The 22,242-nt window shown below is 42.4% G+C and overlaps 1 protein-coding gene across 6 annotated transcripts in view; it reads right to left on the bottom strand.

Annotated features, from left to right (window-relative positions):
- The window catches only part of MTMR1 (myotubularin related protein 1), a 533,995-nt gene that overhangs the window by 494,089 nt on the left and 17,664 nt on the right, over positions 1 to 22,242 (bottom strand). For all 6 annotated transcript variants that reach the window (XM_085608016.1, XM_085608018.1, XM_085608021.1 and 3 more), the window contains exon 2: positions 17,878 to 17,977. In XM_085608016.1, the coding sequence (XP_085464142.1) occupies positions 17,878 to 17,977 (100 nt within the window). The remainder of the gene's footprint in view (positions 1 to 17,877; positions 17,978 to 22,242) is intronic.

The following is a 22,242-nucleotide window of genomic DNA, read 5'->3' as shown; positions in this document are numbered from 1 at the left end:
AAGACAAGACGTTACAATTTGGCAAACTGACTACAGTAAGTCGGGGGTGGCGGCTCAGTGAACTAATACCTCCAACGCACCAATCTATGACTGACTTTTTACCTTTCATAGTTGGTAAAATGACCATCATTAAGATGCATAAAAATAAACTGTAAATAAGGCCAAGAGACCCACACTGTAAATGTGTGCGCTACACAATATGCTTATCAAGGGTGAAACAGCCTTTACAACGGCGGCTAAACCCTGCATGCCATTACCACGCAGGCTTTTACAATTAATATGCATTTACAACGAAATTGTAAGTATTTCACAGATAAGTGTATTATATATAATATATATATATTCACTGAAAAAAACAAAGTTTACAGGGATGTATCATTAGGTTCACATTTCACTCGTACAAATCCAGTGAAATTCAACTGTTATAGTTATCTGAGATAACTATAAAGTACGCCCCCGCAATGCACTACTTATACCTCACATACTACATCACTCATGACTTGGCCAGTGACATCACTGATGACAGATGGGTTTGGGTGCTAAGGGTATTTTGAGGGTTTAGGGTGGTTATGGGCTTTTTGGTGGCCAGGGTATTTTTAAAGTTTCGGTGGGTATGGGTTGTTGGGTGCCACGGGTATTTTTAGGGTGGTTTTGGGTGGCAAAGTTATTTTTAAGGTTTAGGGTGGGTATAGGTTTTTGAGTGGCAAGGGTAATTTTAGGGTTTAGGGTGGGTATGGGTTTTTGAGTGGCAGAGTAATTTTAGTGTTTACGGTGGGCGTGTATTTCCGGGTGGCAGAGTATTTTTGGGGCGGGTGGGGGGGGGTTTGGTGGCAAGTGTAATTTTAGGGTTCAGGGTCGATGAGGGTTTTTGGGTGGCAAGGGTGGGTATCGGCTTTGAGTGGCAGGCAGGGGTATTTTTAGGGTGGATGGGTGTGGGTTTTGGGTCGCAAGGGTAATTTTAGGGTTTAGCATGGGCATTTGAGTGGTAAGGGTGTATGCATGTTTGTATATATGTATTCAAAGAAAAGACGGCATGGAGCACCTATGGGATAAAATGTTTCCTACTCAGCAGACACGTTTCAGCGATATTTCAGTATTGGGACAATGGGATCAATTATTAATGTGATATTTGCAGGTACTTCCAGTGGGAATGATTCTAAAATCATGTAGCCATTGCGGTCTACATAGTATTGGGACCAGATGGTATTAGACCTCCTTTGCTTGCCACACCTCCATCCACCAATAAGAACAGCTTCTTGGATTTTTAAACTAACAAAAGACACAGGGGCCGGCTTTACTTTGGCAATCAGCATTGAGTAAGGCATTCTCGACAAAAAGCGTCTGCTGAATAAACAGGAAATATGTGATCCAGGGAGTGTTCCATCCCGTCTTTTCTTTGCATTTTCCCATAAGTGCCACTGGCACAACAAACGGATGCACCCACCCGGTAGTTCAGCAAAGTCTGGTGGAATTTAGCAGAAATATATCTATATATCTATATATCTATATATCTATATATCTATATATCTATATATATATATATATATATATATATATATATATATATATATACCTACTGGCGGTCGCCAGTAGGTAGTTATAGTTAGGACCCCTTTTCCATAGGAAAACCTCAACATTCTATTTTGAATAACTTTGGCGCCGGTCGATGAATCCTCGCAAATTTCTCAAAATAGGTGGGGCGCTACGCTCCGACCCTGAAAGTCTCGGGGGGATTCGTCAAGCGGGGGCTGAGATAAAAGGGGGGTCCCAAAACGTGTTTTGCCCATGCATTTTTCCATAGGACCTTTAGAACGAGCTACAGCCCGAACGGCTGAACAGAATTACTAGAAATTTGGCAGAGAGGTAGTCCCTAGGTCAAGGAAGTGCCTTTTGTAGGTTTGGTGTAAATCTGTTCAGTAGATTCTGAGAAAATAGCCTTTAAATCAATATATATATCTGAGCCCGCTTACGGTACGCTTACCGTACGCTTACCGTAAGCGTACGGTGGCGTGCGCGATTCTGATTGGCTCTTAGATCTTAGTAAACATTCGAATCGGCCGAAACCAGGAAGCGGCGTCCGCCATTTTGTCTCTCGCACTGAGTGTTGTTTATCAAACATGATGGCCAAAAACATGTTACTGGGCTGTTATGACAACTCCCTCCCACATAGTCATGTTGAGGGAGTCCCCAAACATCCCCCAAGAGCAAAAACGGTTTTATTTTTTTTTCGGCAATTTCGCCGAGTACGCTTACCGTACGCTTACCGTAAGCGTACGGTAAAAAAAAAAAAAAAAAAAAAAAAACACTATCCACACTTACCCCACCCCCTGTGCTTTTGGTGGCCGTAGGCCACCAAATGTACAGGGCTTATTAATAGGTAAAAAAAACTAAATTTTGGCAACATGAAATTATAAAATCGAAATAAAAAAAACACTATCCACATTGACCCCACCCCCTGTGCTTTTGGTGGCCGAAGGCCACCAAATGTACAGGGCTTATTAAAGTTGATAAAAACCGTGCACGGAACGAACTGCGTTAAGTGGGCGCGCACGCCTCGAATGGCGTAAAGTAACTTAGCATTTAAAAAACCGTACAAATTCACTGAAAAAACCATAGGTTTCACACACGTTATAGTTAGGAATTAGCATTTAAAAAACCTTGCAAATTCACTGAAAACCATAGGTTTCACACATGTTATAGTTAGCGGAAATTTTACTGATAAAAAACCAGTGAAATTGCCCCGTTATAGTTAGTGCTGGCAACTATAACTCACGCGACCGCAATCTTCTGCTGATGACATAGGTGTCTTTATGAAAAAAAAATATTTGTAATATATGTATAGCTAAAAATGTATGGAAGAAGACATGGGCAAATAAGTGTCTAAATACAGTATTAGCATCAGCAGAGGATTGCGGTCGCGTGAGTTATAGTTGCCAGCACTAACTATAACGGGGCAATTTCACTGGTTTTTTATCAGTAAAATTTCCGCTAACTATAACATGTGTGAAACCTATGGTTTTTTCAGTGAATATATATATATATATATATATTCACTTAAAAAACCATAGGTTTCACACAGGTTATAGTTAGGTGGATATTTCACAAACCAATGAAATTCCCCCGTTATAGCTAGTTCAGATAACTATAACTCGCGCGACCGCCACTCTATCACAAGGATGATGTCATCAGTGATGTCATGAGTGATGCCACTGACCATGTCATGAGTGATGTAATATGTGACGTCATCAGCAGTGGATTGCGGTCGCGCGAGTTATAGTTATCTGAACTAACTATAACGGGGGAATTTCATTGGTTTTTTACGAGTGAAATATCCACCTAACTATAACCTGTGTGAAACCTATGGTTTTTTAAGTGAATTTGCAAGGTTTTTTAAATGCTAATTCCTAACTATAACGTGTGTGAAACCTATGGTTTTTTAAGTGAATATATATATGTATATGTGTGTGTGTGTGTATATATAATATATGTATATATGTATATATATGTATATATATATATATATATATATATATATATATATATATATATATATATATATATTTTTTTTATTGTTTACACATTCGCCATGACGCGCTTCGGCCCAGAAAGCCTTGATCACATCACATGACATATTGAAAGGTGTACTGCTATTTAAAGTGACATTGTGCTCATTAATTCAACAAATATAAACAAAAGACTACGTAATAAATTACCACAAATTCAGACTTTTTTTGGACTAATAATCTCGATGTCTGTTTCCAAAAGTCTCACAAAAAACACTGAACTCAAAGTGGGTGCATATGTTTTGCAAGCTGGGGACTCTTGTCTTGCAGAACAACTTATTTTAGAATGATTCAGAGCACTTACTGGATTTAAAATATTTATTAACAGCAAATCCGCTCGCTGACGCGTATCGGCGTGTTGCCTTCATCCATGCATGAAAATACTGTTACCTCATTGCACAGTCTCTGATTGGCTTAAATGTTATATCCACCATTCTCATTGGTAAGTTTATGGCCAATGAGAGGACTGTACTGCTCCCACGATGATTATATGACTTTCGCCATGATTATATGACTGCCATGCTGTTTCTGTATCGCAACCACTTCCGCGATCACATAAGTCTGCATATGGGCTCAAATGCCCTATTAACACTCATCCTCGATGGGCTGACTCGGATATCGGTGGCTGTACCCCACAGACAATACTGGCCGTATAATTTTTACAGTCCCTGGTGCACTATATTTACTTCTCACCATTGCCGCTGGATGAAACAACCTAATGTGCACGCAGGTGTGCGTCAAATGGCTCGACATCTTCAAGTTTGAATAACTTACGACCTCCATCGGTCAACGGGAAAATCTGTCTGCGACGCTTCTAGTGGTATGCCAATGACCTCTTTTCCAAAGTCCCTAAAAACCGCTGAACTTGAGGCAGGTGCCTCTGTTTCGTGAGGTGGGGATTCGCGTGTTGCCCATGTACTCTTTTTACACTAATTCGGAGCACTCACGGGGTTTAAAAAAAAAATATATATATATATATATATATATATATATATTCACTGAAAAAACCATAGGTTTCACACATGTTATAGTTAGCGGAAATTTTACTGATAAAAAACCAGTGAAATTGCCCCGTTATAGTTAGTGCTGGCAACTATAACTCACGCGACCGCAATCCTCTGCTGATGCTAATACTGTATTTAGACACTTATTTGCCCATGTCTTCTTCCATACATTTTTAGCTATACATATATTACAAATATTTTTTTTTCATAAAGACACATATGTCATCAGCAGAAGATTGCGGTCGCGTGAGTTATAGTTGCCAGCACTAACTATAACGGGGCAATTTCACTGGTTTTTTATCAGTAAAATTTCCGCTAACTATAACATGTGTGAAACCTATGGTTTTTTCAGTGAATTTGCAAGGTTTTTTAAATGCTAATTCCTAACTATAACGTGTGTGAAACCTATGGTTTTTTCAGTGAATTTGTACGGTTTTTTAAATGCTAAGTTACTTTACGCCATTCGAGGCGTGCGCGCCCACTTAACGCAGTTCGTTCCGTGCACGGTTTTTATCAACTTTAATAAGCCCTGTACATTTGGTGGCCTTCGGCCACCAAAAGCACAGGGGGTGGGGTCAATGTGGATAGTGTTTTTTTTATTTCGATTTTATAATTTCATGTTGCCAAAATTTAGTTTTTTTTACCTATTAATAAGCCCTGTACATTTGGTGGCCTACGGCCACCAAAAGCACAGGGGGTGGGGTAAGTGTGGATAGTGGTTTTTTTTTTTTTTTTTTTTTACCGTACGCTTACGGTAAGCGTACGGTAAGCGTACTCGGCGAAATTGCCGGAAAAAAAATAAAACCGTTTTTGCTCTTGGGGGATGTTTGGGGACTCCCTCAACATGACTATGTGGGAGGGAGTTGTCATAACAGCCCAGTAACATGTTTTTGGCCATCATGTTTGATAAACAACACTCAGTGCGAGAGACAAAATGGCGGACGCCGCTTCCTGGTTTCGGCCGATTCGAATGTTTACTAAGATCTAAGAGCCAATCAGAATCGCGCTCGCGCACGCCACCGTACGCTTACGGTAAGCGTACGGTAAGCGTACCGTAAGCGGGCTCAGATATATATATTGATTTAAAGGCTATTTTCTCAGAATCTACTGAACAGATTTACACCAAACCTACAAAAGGCACTTCCTTGACCTAGGGACTACCTCTCTGCCAAATTTCTAGTAATTCTGTTCAGCCGTTCGGGCTGTAGCTCGTTCTAAAGGTCCTATGGAAAAATGCATGGGAAAAACGCGTTTTGGGACCCCCCTTTTATCTCAGCCCCCGCTTGACGAATCCCCCCCGAGACTTTCAGGGTAGGAGCGGAGCGTAGCGCCCCACCTATTTTGAGAAATTCGCGAGGATTCATCGACCGGCGCCAAAGTTATTCAAAATAGAATGTTGAGGTTTTCCTATGGAAAAGGGGTCCTAACTATAACTACCTACTGGCGACCGCCAGTAGGTAATATATATATATATATATATATATATATATATATAATGTATATATATATATATTTTTTTTTAAACCCCGTGAGTGCTCCGAATTAGTGTAAAAAGAGTACATGGGCAACACGCGAATCCCCACCTCACGAAACAGAGGCACCTGCCTCAAGTTCAGCGGTTTTTAGGGACTTTGGAAAAGAGGTCATTGGCATACCACTAGAAGCGTCGCAGACAGATTTTCCCGTTGACCGATGGAGGTCGTAAGTTATTCAAACTTGAAGATGTCGAGCCATTTGACGCACACCTGCGTGCACATTAGGTTGTTTCATCCAGCGGCAATGGCGAGAAGTAAATATAGTGCACCAGGGACTGTAAAAATTATACGGCCAGTATTGTCTGTGGGGTACAGCCACCGATATCCGAGTCAGCCCATCGAGGATGAGTGTTAATAGGACATTTGAGCCCATATGCAGACTTATGTGATCGCGGAAGTGGTTGCGATACAGAAACAGCATGGCAGTCATATAATCATGGCGAAAGTCATATAATCATCGTGGGAGCAGTACATTCCTCTCATTGGCCATAAACTTACCAATGAGAATGGTGGATATAACATTTAAGCCAATCAGAGACTGTGCAATGAGGTAACAGTATTTTCAAGCATGGATGAAGGCAACACGCCGATACGCGTCAGCGAGCGGATTTGCTGTTAATAAATATTTTAAATCCAGTAAGTGCTCTGAATCATTCTAAAATAAGTTGTTCTGCAAGACAAGAGTCCCCAGCTTGCAAAACATATGCACCCACTTTGAGTTCAGTGTTTTTTGTGAGACTTTTGGAAACAGACATCGAGATTATTAGTCCAATAAAAGTCTGAATTTGTGGTAATTTATTACGTAGTCTTTTGTTTATATTTGTTGAATTAATGAGCACAATGTCACTTTAAATAGCAGTACACCTTTCAATATGTCATGTGATGTGATCAAGGCTTTCTGGGCCGAAGCGCGTCATGGCGAATGTGTAAACAATAAAAATATATATATATATATATATATATATATATATATATATATATATATATATATATATATATATATATATATACATACATATATACATATATTATATATACACACACACACACACACATATACATATATATATTCACTTAAAAAACCATAGGTTTCACACACGTTATAGTTAGGAATTAGCATTTAAAAAACCTTGCAAATTCACTTAAAAAACCATAGGTTTCACACAGGTTATAGTTAGGTGGATATTTCACTCGTAAAAAACCAATGAAATTCCCCCGTTATAGATAGTTCAGATAACTATAACTCGCGCGACCGCAATCCACTGCTGATGACGTCACATATTACATCACTCATGACATGGTCAGTGGCATCACTCATGACATCACTGATGACATCATCCTTGTGATAGAGTGGCGGTCGCGCGAGTTATAGTTATCTGAACTAGCTATAACGGGGGAATTTCATTGGTTTGTGAAATATCCACCTAACTATAACCTGTGTGAAACCTATGGTTTTTTAAGTGAATTTGCAAGGTTTTTTAAATGCTAATTCCTAACTATAACGTGTGTGAAACCTATGGTTTTTTTAAGTGAATTTGTACGGTTTTTTAAATGCTAAGTTATGTATATATCAATTTTTATTTTTTTTTCAAGGTTTTTCACCGTGTGCGCACCCCGCGATTTTTTTTCAAAAAAAATAAAATGTTTTTTTTCCCCTTGGGGGTCCTTCTGTGACCCCCTGACGAAGGCTAGGGGGTCAGGAACTCTCTTCCCTGCCCCCTTTTCACGTTTTCCCCCTTTTTTCCCCCTTTCCTTTTCAGTGCGAGTGACAAAATGGCAGCCGACACTTCCTGATTTCGAACGATTCGAATGTTTACCGATATCTAACAACCAATCAGAATTTCGCTCGCGCACGGCACCGTGTGCGCACGTGCGCGCACGTTGCGCGCACGGTGCGCGCGTGTAGATATTTATATGCTTTTAAATGCTATTTTCTCAGGAAATACTGAACAGATTGACACCAGACCTGCAAAAGGCACTTCCCTGACCTGAGGACTACCTCTCTGCCAAATTTCAAGTAATTCTGTTCCGCCGTTCGGGCTGTACCTTCGACTGAAGGTCCTATGGAGAAAACGCGTTTTGGGACCACCCTTTTTTCTCGGCTCCCGCTTGACGAATCACCCCGAGACTTTCAGGGTAGGAGCTGAGCGGAGCGCCCATTTGTTTTGAACATTTCGCGAGGATTCGTCAACCGGCGCCAAAGTTATTCAAAATAGAATTTTGAGATTTCCTATGGAAACACGATCTTAACTATAACTATCTACTGGCGACCGCCAGTAGATAATATAAATATATATTATCTACTGGCGGTCGTACGGTACGCGCATGGTGAAAAACCTTAAAAAAAAAAATACATTACTTAGCATTTAAAAAACCGTACAAATTCACTGAAAAAACCATAGGTTTCACACACGTTATAGTTAGGAATTAGCATTTAAAAAAACCTTGCAAATTCACTTAAAAAACCAAACATGTTATAGTTAGCTGGACATTTCACTCGTGAAAAACCATTGAAATTCCCCCGTTATAGTTAGTGCAGGCAACTATAAACTCACGCGACCGCAATCCTCTGCTGATGACGTCAGATATTACGTGCTCTCAGGACTATATTCTATATAACACTGTGTTCACCTACCCTTTTCACGGGCATTACATTTTGCGATAGGGGGTGGAGGGTCAGGGGGTGTTTCTGCCAAGTGAGCCCGGAGTCACAGTCACAAACGTCCTCTTCTTCCTGAATAAAAGTGAGATTATGCTGCATACTTGTTCATATTTTAAGTAGTTCGCACAGACACAATGTTTTAAAAACAATAAAGTTCCTAATACCCGCCTTCTCTGAACAGTTAGCTTGCTGCCCCATCCCCTTCCTCCCTATCCTCTGTTGTGTGAATCCATGGACTAGCCTCCTCCCTCCTGCCATGCATGGTCTGATGTGCTGCCACTGCCCTCAATTTAGTATGATGTACCAGTCCACTCCTCCTGCCCTCCATTGCCCAATTCTATGCCCCATCATTGACCTCCTGCTTAAACTCTGTGCTTAGCTTGCTGCCCCTATTCTCCTTCCCCCTGCCCTCCGATGTCTTTGTGCATGCCCCTGCTCCATCCTTTTTGCCCACCATGTCCCATGGACCTGCCACTCCTATCTACTCTGAGTGTTCTGTTGAGCTGCCACTCCCCTCCCACCTGCCTAGCATTGTCAGATGACTGTAACCTGTCCCTGCCACCTCCACCCTGCCTGTCCACATGCCATGCCCCTATCCTCTTCCTCCTGTCCTACATGGTCCATTGTACTGCCACACCCTTCTGCCCTCCCTGGTCTGTTGTGCTGCAACTGCTCCTCCTGCCTGCCCCGTGTGGTCTGTTGTGAGGTCCCTTCCCCTGAACTTTCTTGTCTGTGCACAGGTCCTGACCCTTCCTTCTATCCTCCATCGTCCTTTGTGCATGCCCCTCCACCCTCCTTCTTGCCCATCATAGCCATTGTGCTGCCACTAACCCTCCCACTTGCCATGCATGGTCTTCTGTGCTGCCATGGCCCCTCCCACCTTCCCTGTGTGGTCAGTTAGCTGCCCCTGACCCCCTCCCACCTTCCCTCCATGGTCTGTGTGTATGCCATCACAGTCTCACTGTTGCTCTTCATGGTGTGTCTTGCTTCTAGTGCCCATCCTGCCTGACCTCCATGGCTATCTTGCTGCTCCTGCCCTGCCCCCTTGCCCCCAGCCCTACTCCCTCCCTCCTGGCTTGTCTGTTCCATTGTAATGCCCCTGATCCGTCCCTCCTGCCCTTTATGGTCTGTTATACTGCAGCTTCCTCTCCTGTCTGTCCATTATGGTCAGCTAGCTACCATTGCCTCTTGCCCCTCTGTTCTCTGTTGTCCATGTGCATGGTCCTGTCCCCTCCCTCTTGCTTTCTATGGATTGTTGTGCTGCACTCCCGTCCTGCATGCCCTGTGTGGTGTATTGTGCTGCTGCAAACCCTGATGCCTGCCCTGCAGGGTCAGTTTGGTGCACCTCTCCATGTCCCTCCTGTCCTCTGTTATCCAAGTCCATGTCCCTATCCCATTTCCTTCCATGATCCAATGTACCATACTTGCGAACATTTTGAACTTGGTAAGAGGGAGATTTTGAAAAAAAAACTGGGGTATTGATTTTCCCCTTTGAGTTACATTGAAAAAGAGGATATTGTAGACAGGAGACAGATCAAATAAAGCCCATTTGAGCTTAAAAACATTGGACGTTTCCTGGCTGAATCGGGTCTGTTGGCATGTATGGTTGTACTACCATTGCCTCTTCCTTCTGCCCACAATGGTCTATTACATTGCCACAGCCTTGAAGGAGGGTAGATTTTGTATCACAGGGGGCCCCTGGCCCGTTCTGTCCACACCTGAAGTATGAGACCCTTGTCCTTGCCCTGCCAGCTGCATTTGTAGGCCGTATTAAATTGACCAGCGGGTCCTGTGTTGCTATATAATTATCCTGAGACATCCTTACCACTCAGCCAGCATAAAACCCCTGTGTAGGCCCTTCTGTTCAATATGTAGGCCTCTTTGTTAAATTGACCATAGCTCTGCAATTTTAGTGTATAGCAGTCTGAAGGCAGGTCTGCGAGGCCTTCTGATCCAAACTAGTAGCCCCCACCCTACCCGAGTGCTCCGTGCTCGGTATCAAAGTTCAACATCCCCCTGAAGCTGTCGACATACAGTAGGCTGCATCCTGGACTGGTACTTGCTTCCTGGGCAGGTTTCCCGCTTTTAAGGAAGTGGCAACCGCAGAGCGTCAAGTTAGGAGAACTGAGGAGATTTTATACATGAATATATTGAATTCCCGTACAATACCCATTATTTTCTGCTTGCTCTATGGAACTTACGATAAGCGATTGGCCTGAGAGACTGACCTTTTCACCCAGTCCATTGTCAGCATTAACTGGGTAAATGACGAAATGTCTGGTAAAATCTGCAGACGAAGCTTTTGGGTAGCATACGTAGGTAGATGTAGCGTGCAAAGGAGCCCACAAAATGATATAAAAAGGGAGCACCCACAGATATCGACGGACTACCTCGCCGTCTGTATGTAGGTTAACAGGCAGTGCAGGTTTTCCCCAAGAGCTGGGAGCTCTTGTCTTCCTTTGCTTAAAATGTCTTGCTCTGCTTTGCTTGAAGTATCTTATTCTATTTTACCTATATGAAATGTCATGTTATGTTTAACCATTGTTCTCTTTACTTTTGCATTTAAAAGATTTTGTATTGTAATTGCAGGAATGCTTGCTCTAAGAGTAAACGTGAGTGTTCCTAGGTAACATTTTCCTTGGTGTAACTTGTTTCTCATGATGCATTTATAGATGTGTTTTCTCTCTCTCTCTGTCAGTACATTAATTGAGATACAGAGAATATTATGACAGCTGTATGATTATCTGGATTCTGTATTTTGTACTTTATGTCTCTATTCTGCGGTTTCTTTGAAGTTGCATCTTCTCATTAAACTGCCATTGTATTCTGCCTCCAATTCCATGTCTCATATGTCTGTTTTCTTCATTTTTGGAGCAAGCGTTCCTAGGCACCCCGGCTCAAATTAAGGTGCCCCTTTTGTCCCTGACTCACTCTCCTGCTCAGTTCTGTGGTGGCTCCCGGGGATCTGGGGACCGCCCCTAGCTTCCTTGACCCGTAATAGATCTTCCCTCCAACAGCCTCTCTTGCAAGTCCTGTATTGTTGGTTTGTTGCCCCTGCCCCCCTTTCCACTGCCCTCCATAGTCTGTTGTGCTTCCACGGCCCTTCCTGCCTGCTCAGTGTGGTTAAATTGTTGCCTTTGCACCCTCCTACCTGCCTTCAATTTTCAGAGTCCCTGCCCCTGGCCTCTGCCTCTCAACAGTATCCTAATGAACAACTAGATTGCTAACATTCTATATTTATTACAAAAGTGTGGAACGCCTGACATCTTGATGTAATCAAAACTGTAATACCTAGAGCATTTCCTTTAGAAATTACATATATGAGAGGGTCTTATTGCCTTCAAAATTATGGTTAGTGCTCTAAAAGACTAAAATAAGGACATATTTTCTGAGTTTTCAAATAGCGACAAAGCACTTTTAAATTATTTGTAATCTTTATGTTTTTTTATCCAGTTGACCACTTGATTAAATGTTGCACTTAGGGGAGAGGATGTGGTGTTACTTCCAGAACTGCAGACTCTGCAACTGGGGAACCAGGTTGAAGTTTCTGCTTCAGCTCGACATTCTGTGATTCTGGTCAAATCACTTAGTCTCCCCATGTCTACAACCAAAATGAATTTGTTCTTGTGTGATGTAACCAATGCTCATGTAAAGCACTCCAATACCTGACAAGTCTGCACTATATAACACTGCAAAAACACAAAATAATAAGTGTTTTGCACACTTCTGTCATTGGGCTATATTTGGGCTACATCTGGGTGATTTTGGGCTACATTTGGGCTCTTTTGTCTCCGGTGGCCATCTTGGGAGATTTATTTGTTATGAAGTTTCCTAATTTCCTCATGTACTGCAGTCTCCTCAGTAGGAAATGCTTTCAGTTTTTTACTTTGATTCCATCATGAAGGTATTCAGATATGTCACACATTTGCCATAAATTCTGAATGTTAGCACTCTAGTTGCTCATTAGATCACTGTAGTAAAACTACTGCACCATGGAAGTCTGCTCCTGGTATTAAAAGTGCATGTTTCAGTCTGCATGTCAGAATTTTTTAATGAAATAGAAGAGGATTTGAGAAGTCACTCAAAATGTGCCCTCATTTTCTTTCTTCAGCATTAATCATAATTTCTATGGCAAAATGAACCTCCTCATTGTGTTCCTTTTTAAATTAAATGTTTTAAGTGTTACCAGTTTATTCCAATCAAGATGGCTTCAGGTGTGCCTTACTTTTGTCATAATGAAGACAGTAAGCGCTCTAGTTGTTTTTAAGAACATTCTGGGACATTCTGTCATTGGGCTATACTTGGGCTACATCTGGGTGATATTTGGGCTACATTTGGGCTCTTTTGTCTCTGGTGGCCATCTTGGGAGACTTATTTGTTATGAAGTTTCCTAATTTCCTCATTTACTGCAGTCTCCTCAGTAGGAAATACTTTCAGTTTTTTACTTTGATTCCATCAAGAAGGCATTCAGATGTGTCACACATTTGCCATAAATTCAGAATGTTAGCACTCTTTTTGCTCATTAGATCACTGTAGTAAAGCTACTGCTCACCAGGGAAAACTGCTGCTGGTATTGAAAGTGCATGTTTCAGTCTGCATGTCAGAATGTTTTAATGAAATAGAAGAGGATTTGAGAAGTCACTCAAAATGTGCCCTAATTTTTCTTTCTGCAGCACTAATCATACTTTTTATGGAAAAATGAACCCCCTCATTTTGTTCCTTTTTAAATTAAATGTTTTAAGAGTTACCACTTTAATCCAAGCAAGATGGCTTCAGGTGTGCCATACGTTTATCATAAGTAGGACTGTTAGCGCTCTAGTAGTTCTTTGGAACACTCTGGGAAGCTGCAGTAGAACACAAAGGAATCAACTGACAGTCTCTGCCCTTGTTGGATGTACATGTTTTACTGAGAATGTCAGACTTCATTCTCACATGACTGAGAAAGATAATGTGAATTTACAGAAAATAAGCTCTCAGTTTAGCCTATAGATCACCTTCCAAACCTCTGTGGTAAAAGCATGAGAAAATATTTTTCTCTCAATCATGATATCCCAGCAGAAGGCTTTTTCACATGGTGAAATCACCTTAGAACATACCACAATTCCTAAAATGAGTATGGTACCATCAACAAATGATTTATAATGTAACTAAAGTCTTAAAACCTTCTATTAACTGCAATGCTTTTTAATGAGGTGCTATCATGTATATTGGTCCCAAGATGGCTGCCAACACTTCTTGGATGAAGTGCTGACAGCCAATCAGATCTCAGGATGAGATGTGTGGTTAGGCTCCGCCCACATATATATATGCTTTTAAATGCTATTTTCTCAGGAAATACTGAACAGATTTACACCAGACCTGCAAAAGGCACTTCCTTGACCTTATGGCTACCTCTCTGCCAAATTTCAAGTAATTCTGTTCAGCCGTTCGGGCTGTAGCTGTGTCTAAAGGTCCTATGGAAAAATGCATGGGGAAAACGCGTTTTGGGACCCCCCTTTTTTCTCGGCCCCTGCTTGACGAATCCCCCCGAGACTTTCAGGGTAGGAGCGGAGCGTAGCGCCCCACCTATTTTGAAAATTTCGCGAGGATTCGTTGACCGGCGCCAAAGTTATTCCAAATAGAATGTTGCGGATTTCCTATGGAAACAGGGTCCTAACTATAACTACCTACTGGCGACCGCCAGTAGGTAATATATATATATATATATATATTCCCAGTGTGTGACCAAATCCAATGGTCACTGATTGAGGCGCACACTGACACAGTAAGTTCTTAAAGATTTATTTAGTTACTCGAATGTATGGACAGACGCGTTTCGGCTACGCCTTCCTTAAGGTCACAAAATTCATTTCAAAGTGATGCAACTTTATAAAAAAATGTATCAACAAAGTCATAAAAATCAAGAGAGGACTCGCAGTTCATGGAAAAGGCAACATAAACGAGGGAATGTGTTTTTCAAATCAACATAGCGGCCATATTTGAAGGTCTCTTAAGTTTATCATTAACCATTTGATGCAATGATGCGAAAATAATCACAAATTGCAATCAGTTATATACATATCTACATATATACAACACCTTATATTCAATTCATTCAACCCAGGAATAAATATTCAGGTCAAATCATACATGTTAAATACCACATGGTTGTTACAAATTATTTGTTTTTTTGCCATGTATAGGCAATAGCATAATTTAGGACCTATTAGAAAAATAATATATATATATATATACACACACACACACACACACACAAACACAACACACATATATATATATATACACATATATATTACTTATACACACACACACATATATATATATACTTATACACACACACACACACACACACACACACACACACACACACTATATTTTTCGCTGAAAAAACCCAAAGTTTGGCTCAGATTTCACATGCACAAAACCAGAGAAATTCAGTAGTTAGGTGGATATTTCACTCGTAAAAAACCAATGAAATTCCCCCGTTATAGTTAGTTCAGATAACTATAACTCACGCCCCCGCAATGCACTGCTTATGACCTCACATATTACATCACTCATGACATGGTCAGTGACATCACTGATCAAATCACTATTGACATCTCAAATGACAGCAAAAGACATACAGATGATGGACGGAATACAGAGCAAATTAAACATTCACCCGCAGTCAAGAGATCTGGGTTAAATCCATCATTCGTTTGCTCACCATGCCACCCCAGTTTAGACCCAGCCGTATGGATATCAGTCTTGACCCTGTTCCTCATGGGAACAGTACAGCCCGAACTGCCAAGCCAGGTCCTCCCTAGAACAGAAGCAAGCCTCCTGGGACTGGTTTCGGGGCATTACCCTCATCAGCCAGGCTAGATTGATTTCAGTGGCACAGTGAGCCCGAGACCCACGTCTGGGCATACCCGGCGCACTAAGGGCGAGAAAGCAAAAGACACACAGATGATGGACTGAATGCAGAGCCATGCCACCCCCAGTTTATTCCCAGCCATAATCAAATCAGTATTGACCCTGTTTCTCATGGGAACAGTACAGCCCGAACTGCCAAGCTAGGTCCTCCCTGGAATGGAAGCAAGCATCCTGGGACCGGTTTCGGGGCATCACCCCTCATCAGCCAGGCAAAAATGAATCCAGTGGTACAGTGAGCCTGGGACCCACATCTGGGCATACCCAGTGCACTTAGGGCGAGAAAGCAAAAGAGACACAAATGATAGACAGAATGCAGAGCAAATCAAATATTCACCCTCAGTCAAGAGATCTGGGTTAAATCCATTGTTCTTTTGCTCACAATGTCACCCCATTTTAGACCCAGCCATACGATGGATTCAGGCCCATATCTCTGTACTGGGGTAAAAGTTTGACATTGTTCAAAATTCTGTCCATCAATTGTTCTTTTGACGTCTCAAATGGCATCACTGATGACATCATCCATAGATTCTCTGATGCACCCACCCACACTCCAATATAACCTTTCATACACCCACTCCAACTTCTACACTAGCATTCTCAAAACTATTGACACACCCATGCCAGTACTTCCACACCCACTCTCTGATTCATAGGTGTACACAAACATCCACTCAGTTACCCATTCAGCCACTCATACACCTCACTCACTAATATACCCACTGATATGTTCACTCATACACACATACAGCCACTCATAGAGCTACTCACACACCTACTCACTCACCTATAGTCAGTTACACAGCCATTTACTCACATATACAGTTATACACACACCAACTCACTTATTCATACGGATACTAACTCACTCCCCTGTACAGTTACTGACACAAGCACACACTCACCCATACAGCCACTCTCACAAATCACTCACTCACACATAGTCACTTACATACACCAACACTCACCTATACTACCTTTCACATATACAGCTACCCATATACCACTGACACATCCATTCACTCATCGCCACCGCCATATTCACACTCACTCACCCATACAGGCCCTCTCAGACGCACTCTTGAACCCATACAGCCAGTGATTCACCCACTCACTCATCCATGCAGGGAGTCACACACCCCCTCACCCACCTACAAAGACACTCATACTCCCATACAGGTAATCAGACAACCAATCAATAATCCATATAGCCACTCATGTACCTACTCACCAACCCATGCAGCCACTTACACACCAACTGACAGACTGATACAGACATTCACACAGATTAGTCACTCACCCTTAGATTCAGAGACATGTATAATCACTCACTTATACAGTCACTCACGCACCCACTAAATGATCCATACAGGCACTCATTCACCTACTGATTCATCAATACAACTTGGTGTATATATATTTAACACTCAAACTTTTTAAAAACACTCACAGTCACCAGATAATGTCATCAATTATGTCATTTGAGATGTCATCAGTGATGTATTATGTGAGGTCATAAGCAGTGCACTGCGGGGGCGCGAGTCATAGTTAGTTCAGCTATTTATAACTGCTGAATTTATCTGGTTTTGTATGAGTGAAATATTATCCTAACTATAATGTGCCTGTAACCTTTGGCTTTTTTCAGTGAATATATAGTTATGTATATATATTCAGTGAAAAAAACAAATGTTACAGGGATGTTATTGTGTCATTCACATTTTTCAACTGACCATTACACCATAAAGCATGGGTCAGCGGGTCAGCAAACTTTACCAAAATGCCAGCTTCGCTGTGAGTAATTGTATTCTTCCCTTTCTCAAGGAACACGTCCATATACAAAATAGTTTCCTTAGGTGCAAGTGACTATTATGGAAATGTGTTATTTTCAAGACCAAAATATTATTTTTGTTTTTAGCCTTTTTTTCCAGATTGATGAGGCCCCAGCAGCTTCCCCAACAATAATGCTTTGCAAAAAATAAACGGGCATAGACAAACGAAAAGGCTGGTGCTCAGCACCAGATATATTGGCTTTACAAATGCTTGAATGCTGAATATTTTGATTAAAAATTAATTTATGGTGAAAGAGAAGGCGTGTGTGTGCTTCTACCATGTTTTCTTTTTTCATGATGTAAAATTAAATTATTGTGGCACCATACCCTGGAGAGTCTGGAATGGTCATTAAGGAAAACAAAACTTACCCTATAATCTCTGGAAACATTTTCTGATGGAACAGGAAGCTGACTGGAAATTGTAGCAGCAATAAGTTGTTTACACCACTCCACATGAGAACCTGTAGGGCTGTAGGAATAAAGTAAAGCGATCAGATGAGAAAAATGTCACTATGACACCATTTGTTTGATTAATCAAACTTCACACTATCCAGTGCTACTGGACATCACATATAATGTAACGGTAATTTTTTTTAACACTATTGCAGTCAAACCTTAATGCCACCCCTCTGCCCCCCCTTTTACTTTTTTTAAAAACAATCATGCAAAGGACGTTTTCTGTTAATTCTGTTTGAAGGACAGCGAGAAGAATGTAAAAAATTATTTGGTATCTAGTGGCTCTTCAAAACAAGCATTTGCAATCCAATCGGTCTCGCCTTTGGGATATTACAAGTATTAACAGAGCTGGCATGTTTGTGCAACGTGATATGCGGCTTCCAGGGACAGACAGCGCAAGAAAAGCTGTGCGCCCCTTTCCTTTTAGAAACACATTCTCACGCTGCATGGAATGCCTCTCGTGAGCTGGAGCCGGTGGGTGCTGAGGTGAAGGGGAGCCTCGGATCGGGGGTCAGCGGGGACAGACTGGAAGCGGGGAGAGAGCCGTAAACAGCTGCAAGTACTTCAACAGGCACAGTGGCACCGTAGCCCAGTAGTGTGAGGGGCCCTTTGTATTCCAGTTGTTTCTTTTTTACCCGCCAAGGGAGAAGGGGGTCCAAGAAAAGCTAGTTATTTTGACCTTGGGCAGTGTTATTTATTTATTCATTTATTTACTGCAAATATATGCAATACACTAACACGTTTGACGAGTAAAGGAGTTGTTCAGCAGCACAGACACACCAGTCTCGTTTTCCGGCTGCTGTTCACATGTGATCAGTGCTGCCATTAACAGTATGAGACACCCAATGCCTGAGGTGAGCCGAGCCGTTGTCCCATGTTGCATGCTGCGGTGAGCAGAAGCCACATGTGAATGACAATTCAACAGGTATTTGAACTGAAATCCTCTTAGTATTTTTATTTTGATCTTTTTGGAAAAACATGAGACTGGCACGACAGCTAACGTAGGTTTCTAGGCCATTCCGAAAAACAACAGTGCCGATGTACAGGATAGAATAAATTATAGTAAGATATATGGTACTACACAAATAAACTGCAAGCCATACACGGTACCTAAGTACACATAGAAAAGAAGCATAATAGAGCTTTAAAGGGGCTTGAAGGAGTACCTTCAACCGTGTCACAAAATGACCACGCTAAACACCATAAATTACTCCACCTATATTGCAGACAGTACATGGACTTCTCAACAATGCGGTTATACATATAATTGCACAATTCTTGCACCTCTTCTGCGCAGTTCTGCCTTACCAAGAATAGCACAGTACTGCCACTTGTCAGCAGTGATGTATGTGCAAGTGTACAGAAGCATTCCTCAGTGGTGCCTCTATATATGCAATGGCACGCTATGTGGCACTTCTCAGCCTCAGTGCCAGTGCATCCCAATCACAGATGAGCTGCTATACTTACTGACACAAACACTCTACATACACTTCTCTTTAGGAAGTGGACTCCGTGAAGACACACTTGTTCTCACCACTTCAAACACTGGTTGTAAATCACTCAAACCTCGCTGTCTCATATCTCCACGCCCAAACTGCTAAGGCCAGATTACAACACCCCCAACAGATCCCTAATGGAAACACAATAGCTGTTGTCATGGCAAGGACAGAATGCGTTGCCCACCAACCTGCAGCAAAACAACAAGCAAGAGGAATGACTGGAACACCCGAGTTCCCGAATGCTTCGGGACTGAACTCCTCTTGTGAAGAGCGATTGAGGCAGGGGTGTGATAACGGACCTCTGTCATGCGTTTAATCACCTCCGTGGAGATCGCATAAGCCGATATGCTGAAAAGCAATGATGCCTCCCTCGCACAGTGCAGACCCCGGGTTCGCGCGCTGCCTGCGAGTCTTGAAAAATTAATGGTGCCCTAAAGAAACACAATAGCTGTTGTCATGGCAAGGACAGAATGCGTTGCCCATCAACCTGCAGCAAAACAACAATCAAGTGGAATGACTGAAGCACGCGAGTCCCCGAACGCTTCGGGACTGAACTCCCCCTGTGAAGAGTGCTGGAGGCAGGGATGTGATAACGGACCTCTGTCATGCGTTTAATTACCTCCGTGGAGATCGCATAAGCCGATATGCTGAGAAGCAATGCATGCCTCCCTTGCACAGTGCAGACCCCGGGTTCGCGCGCTGCCTGCAGGTCTGGAAGCATTAAGGCGCCTCAGGGCCTCGTTGGAAACCTAGCCTAGGGCAGAGGACGCACAGCTGTCCAAGGTACAGTCCTAGAGCTAGGGTTATTGTCAGGTTGGGAAGGGTAATCGCGTGAAGCACCTAAAAATGAACACAAAAAAGCTCGAGAAGCACTTCAAAGCAGTAATAATGCTCTTCTGTGGGAGGAGTGTCTTACTTGTTTGCACCCTGAGGCTCGGGATGACCAAACCTCGTGCGCATGCTTTTGATTTTAAGCATGCGCACAAACAAGGGTGGAGCACACACTAACGGGGAGCTGCAAACGGGGGCGTGATTTAGAGGCAGCAAAGCTCACGGCCATGTTTGAATGGAATGTGAGTTAGACCACGGAATGCCTCGGATGCTTTAACAAATTAAAAGTGAAGGAGTGTGTCGTGCTTAATAATTAAAAGTGAAAGCGGCTGTGACGCTTAGAAATCAAAGTGAATGTGTGATAAATTAAGGCGGCCGTCGCGCTTAGATGTAGAAGTAAAGGCGGGCTCAGACTTAGTATTTTAAAGTAAAGGCTGCCCTTACGCTCAATATTTAAAAGTGAAAGCGGGCGCCGTGAGGAGTAATTAAAAGCTACAAATCACCAGGTGCCCAGTGCGTGTGCCTTTTATGCATGCTGCCTGTACACAGAGCTCGCTGTAGCAGCAGCATCAGCTTTCACCAGAGGAACAAGCCCAATCCTCCTTAAAACAAAGCCAAAACTAACTACCATCCTACCAAAAAGAAGCCCAAATGCCGATCAGCTGCGAAGTAATGCTCAGGAAACACGCAGTAAAAGGGCCAATAGCCGTGGAAGGAGACATGGCCGTCATAAGGCGGGACTAGCAGCTTCTAAACCGATCAGAAGGCAGCATTTAGAAAGAAAAAAGCCACAAGCCAATGAAAAAGTGGGCTGGGGAGTGGGCGGGGCTTCCCTCACCTGTAGTGTATACTGCATGCCTCACAAAGCGAGCAGCGCATGCGCTGCACCGCTAGGCAAGACCTAAACATGTGCAGTTCTTCACAAGTATATCAATGTTTAAACTGTGAAAATATAATGTGGTTTATTTTCACATCTGACCCCTGGCCTACTTACCAGCAATTCTGAATTCTCAAGTACATGTCAGTCCCGCAAGGAGTTCTATTACGGTCCGAACAAGGAAAACATACATAGCTGACCTAGTAGGTCAACAGGCAAGAAATCTGGAGATTGAACATTTTACACTGTAATGTCAGAGCAACGTAGCAGGAGCAGAAGATTTTGCTGAGGGATCAATGTCAATTAAGACGGGCAGAAAAAGAGCCACTGCATCCTACGTAGGTTAGACACTTGTAGGTTAGACAACTGGAATTTTCAGGCAACACCCGAGCTTTGATAGGCTATAGCCACGGAGTTATAAAATGGAAATTTATAGTGGAACTCTGTCGAGGCATTTGGGGGTGAATCCTCCTACTAGACAGGGGAATTAAAATGAGAATTTTAGGAGGTTCACAAGTACTCACCGTGTATGAGTGTTTTTACTGGAAGGATCGAGTGAGGCACAAGTCTAAGTGGCACAAAAAGTAATTCTCAGGGTCATGAAGAAGGCCTAGAGATGAGCCCCTGTTGCAACATTGTCAGAATCTGATGGGGGGTCCCAGGGAGTTGAAGTCAACAATACTGAGTAATACATCCATACGGTGCATAAATCAGTTCTTCAGTCAAATATGGCAGAGGACATTGAAGAAGGCATTGAACTGCGTTGCCTGCTTCTCCATCCACAGATCACCAAAATTTTGACTAAAGTGCACCTCTACACAGAAACAGAGATTTAGAGTGGCAGCTAATACAAGGGGCTTCGTAGCAAATAGGCAAGCTGGAGATAACACTAAAAAAGAGGTGCATCTATTAGATATAACCAGTAAAAGACAAGAAATGTAATATTGCTGTCCTTAGATGCTAAGAAAGCATTCAACAGAGTTCGATAGAACTTTTTCAGAAACATTGTGAGGTCCAGGGGTTTTGGACTGTATTTCTTAAACATGGCCCTATGGGAAATGCAGCACCATA

This window comes from Triturus cristatus, chromosome 5_2 (genome assembly GCF_964204655.1).
Source record: "Triturus cristatus chromosome 5_2, aTriCri1.1, whole genome shotgun sequence".
NCBI classification, from domain to species: domain Eukaryota; kingdom Metazoa; phylum Chordata; class Amphibia; order Caudata; family Salamandridae; genus Triturus; species Triturus cristatus.
This window is presented reverse-complemented; position numbering and strand designations above follow the sequence as displayed.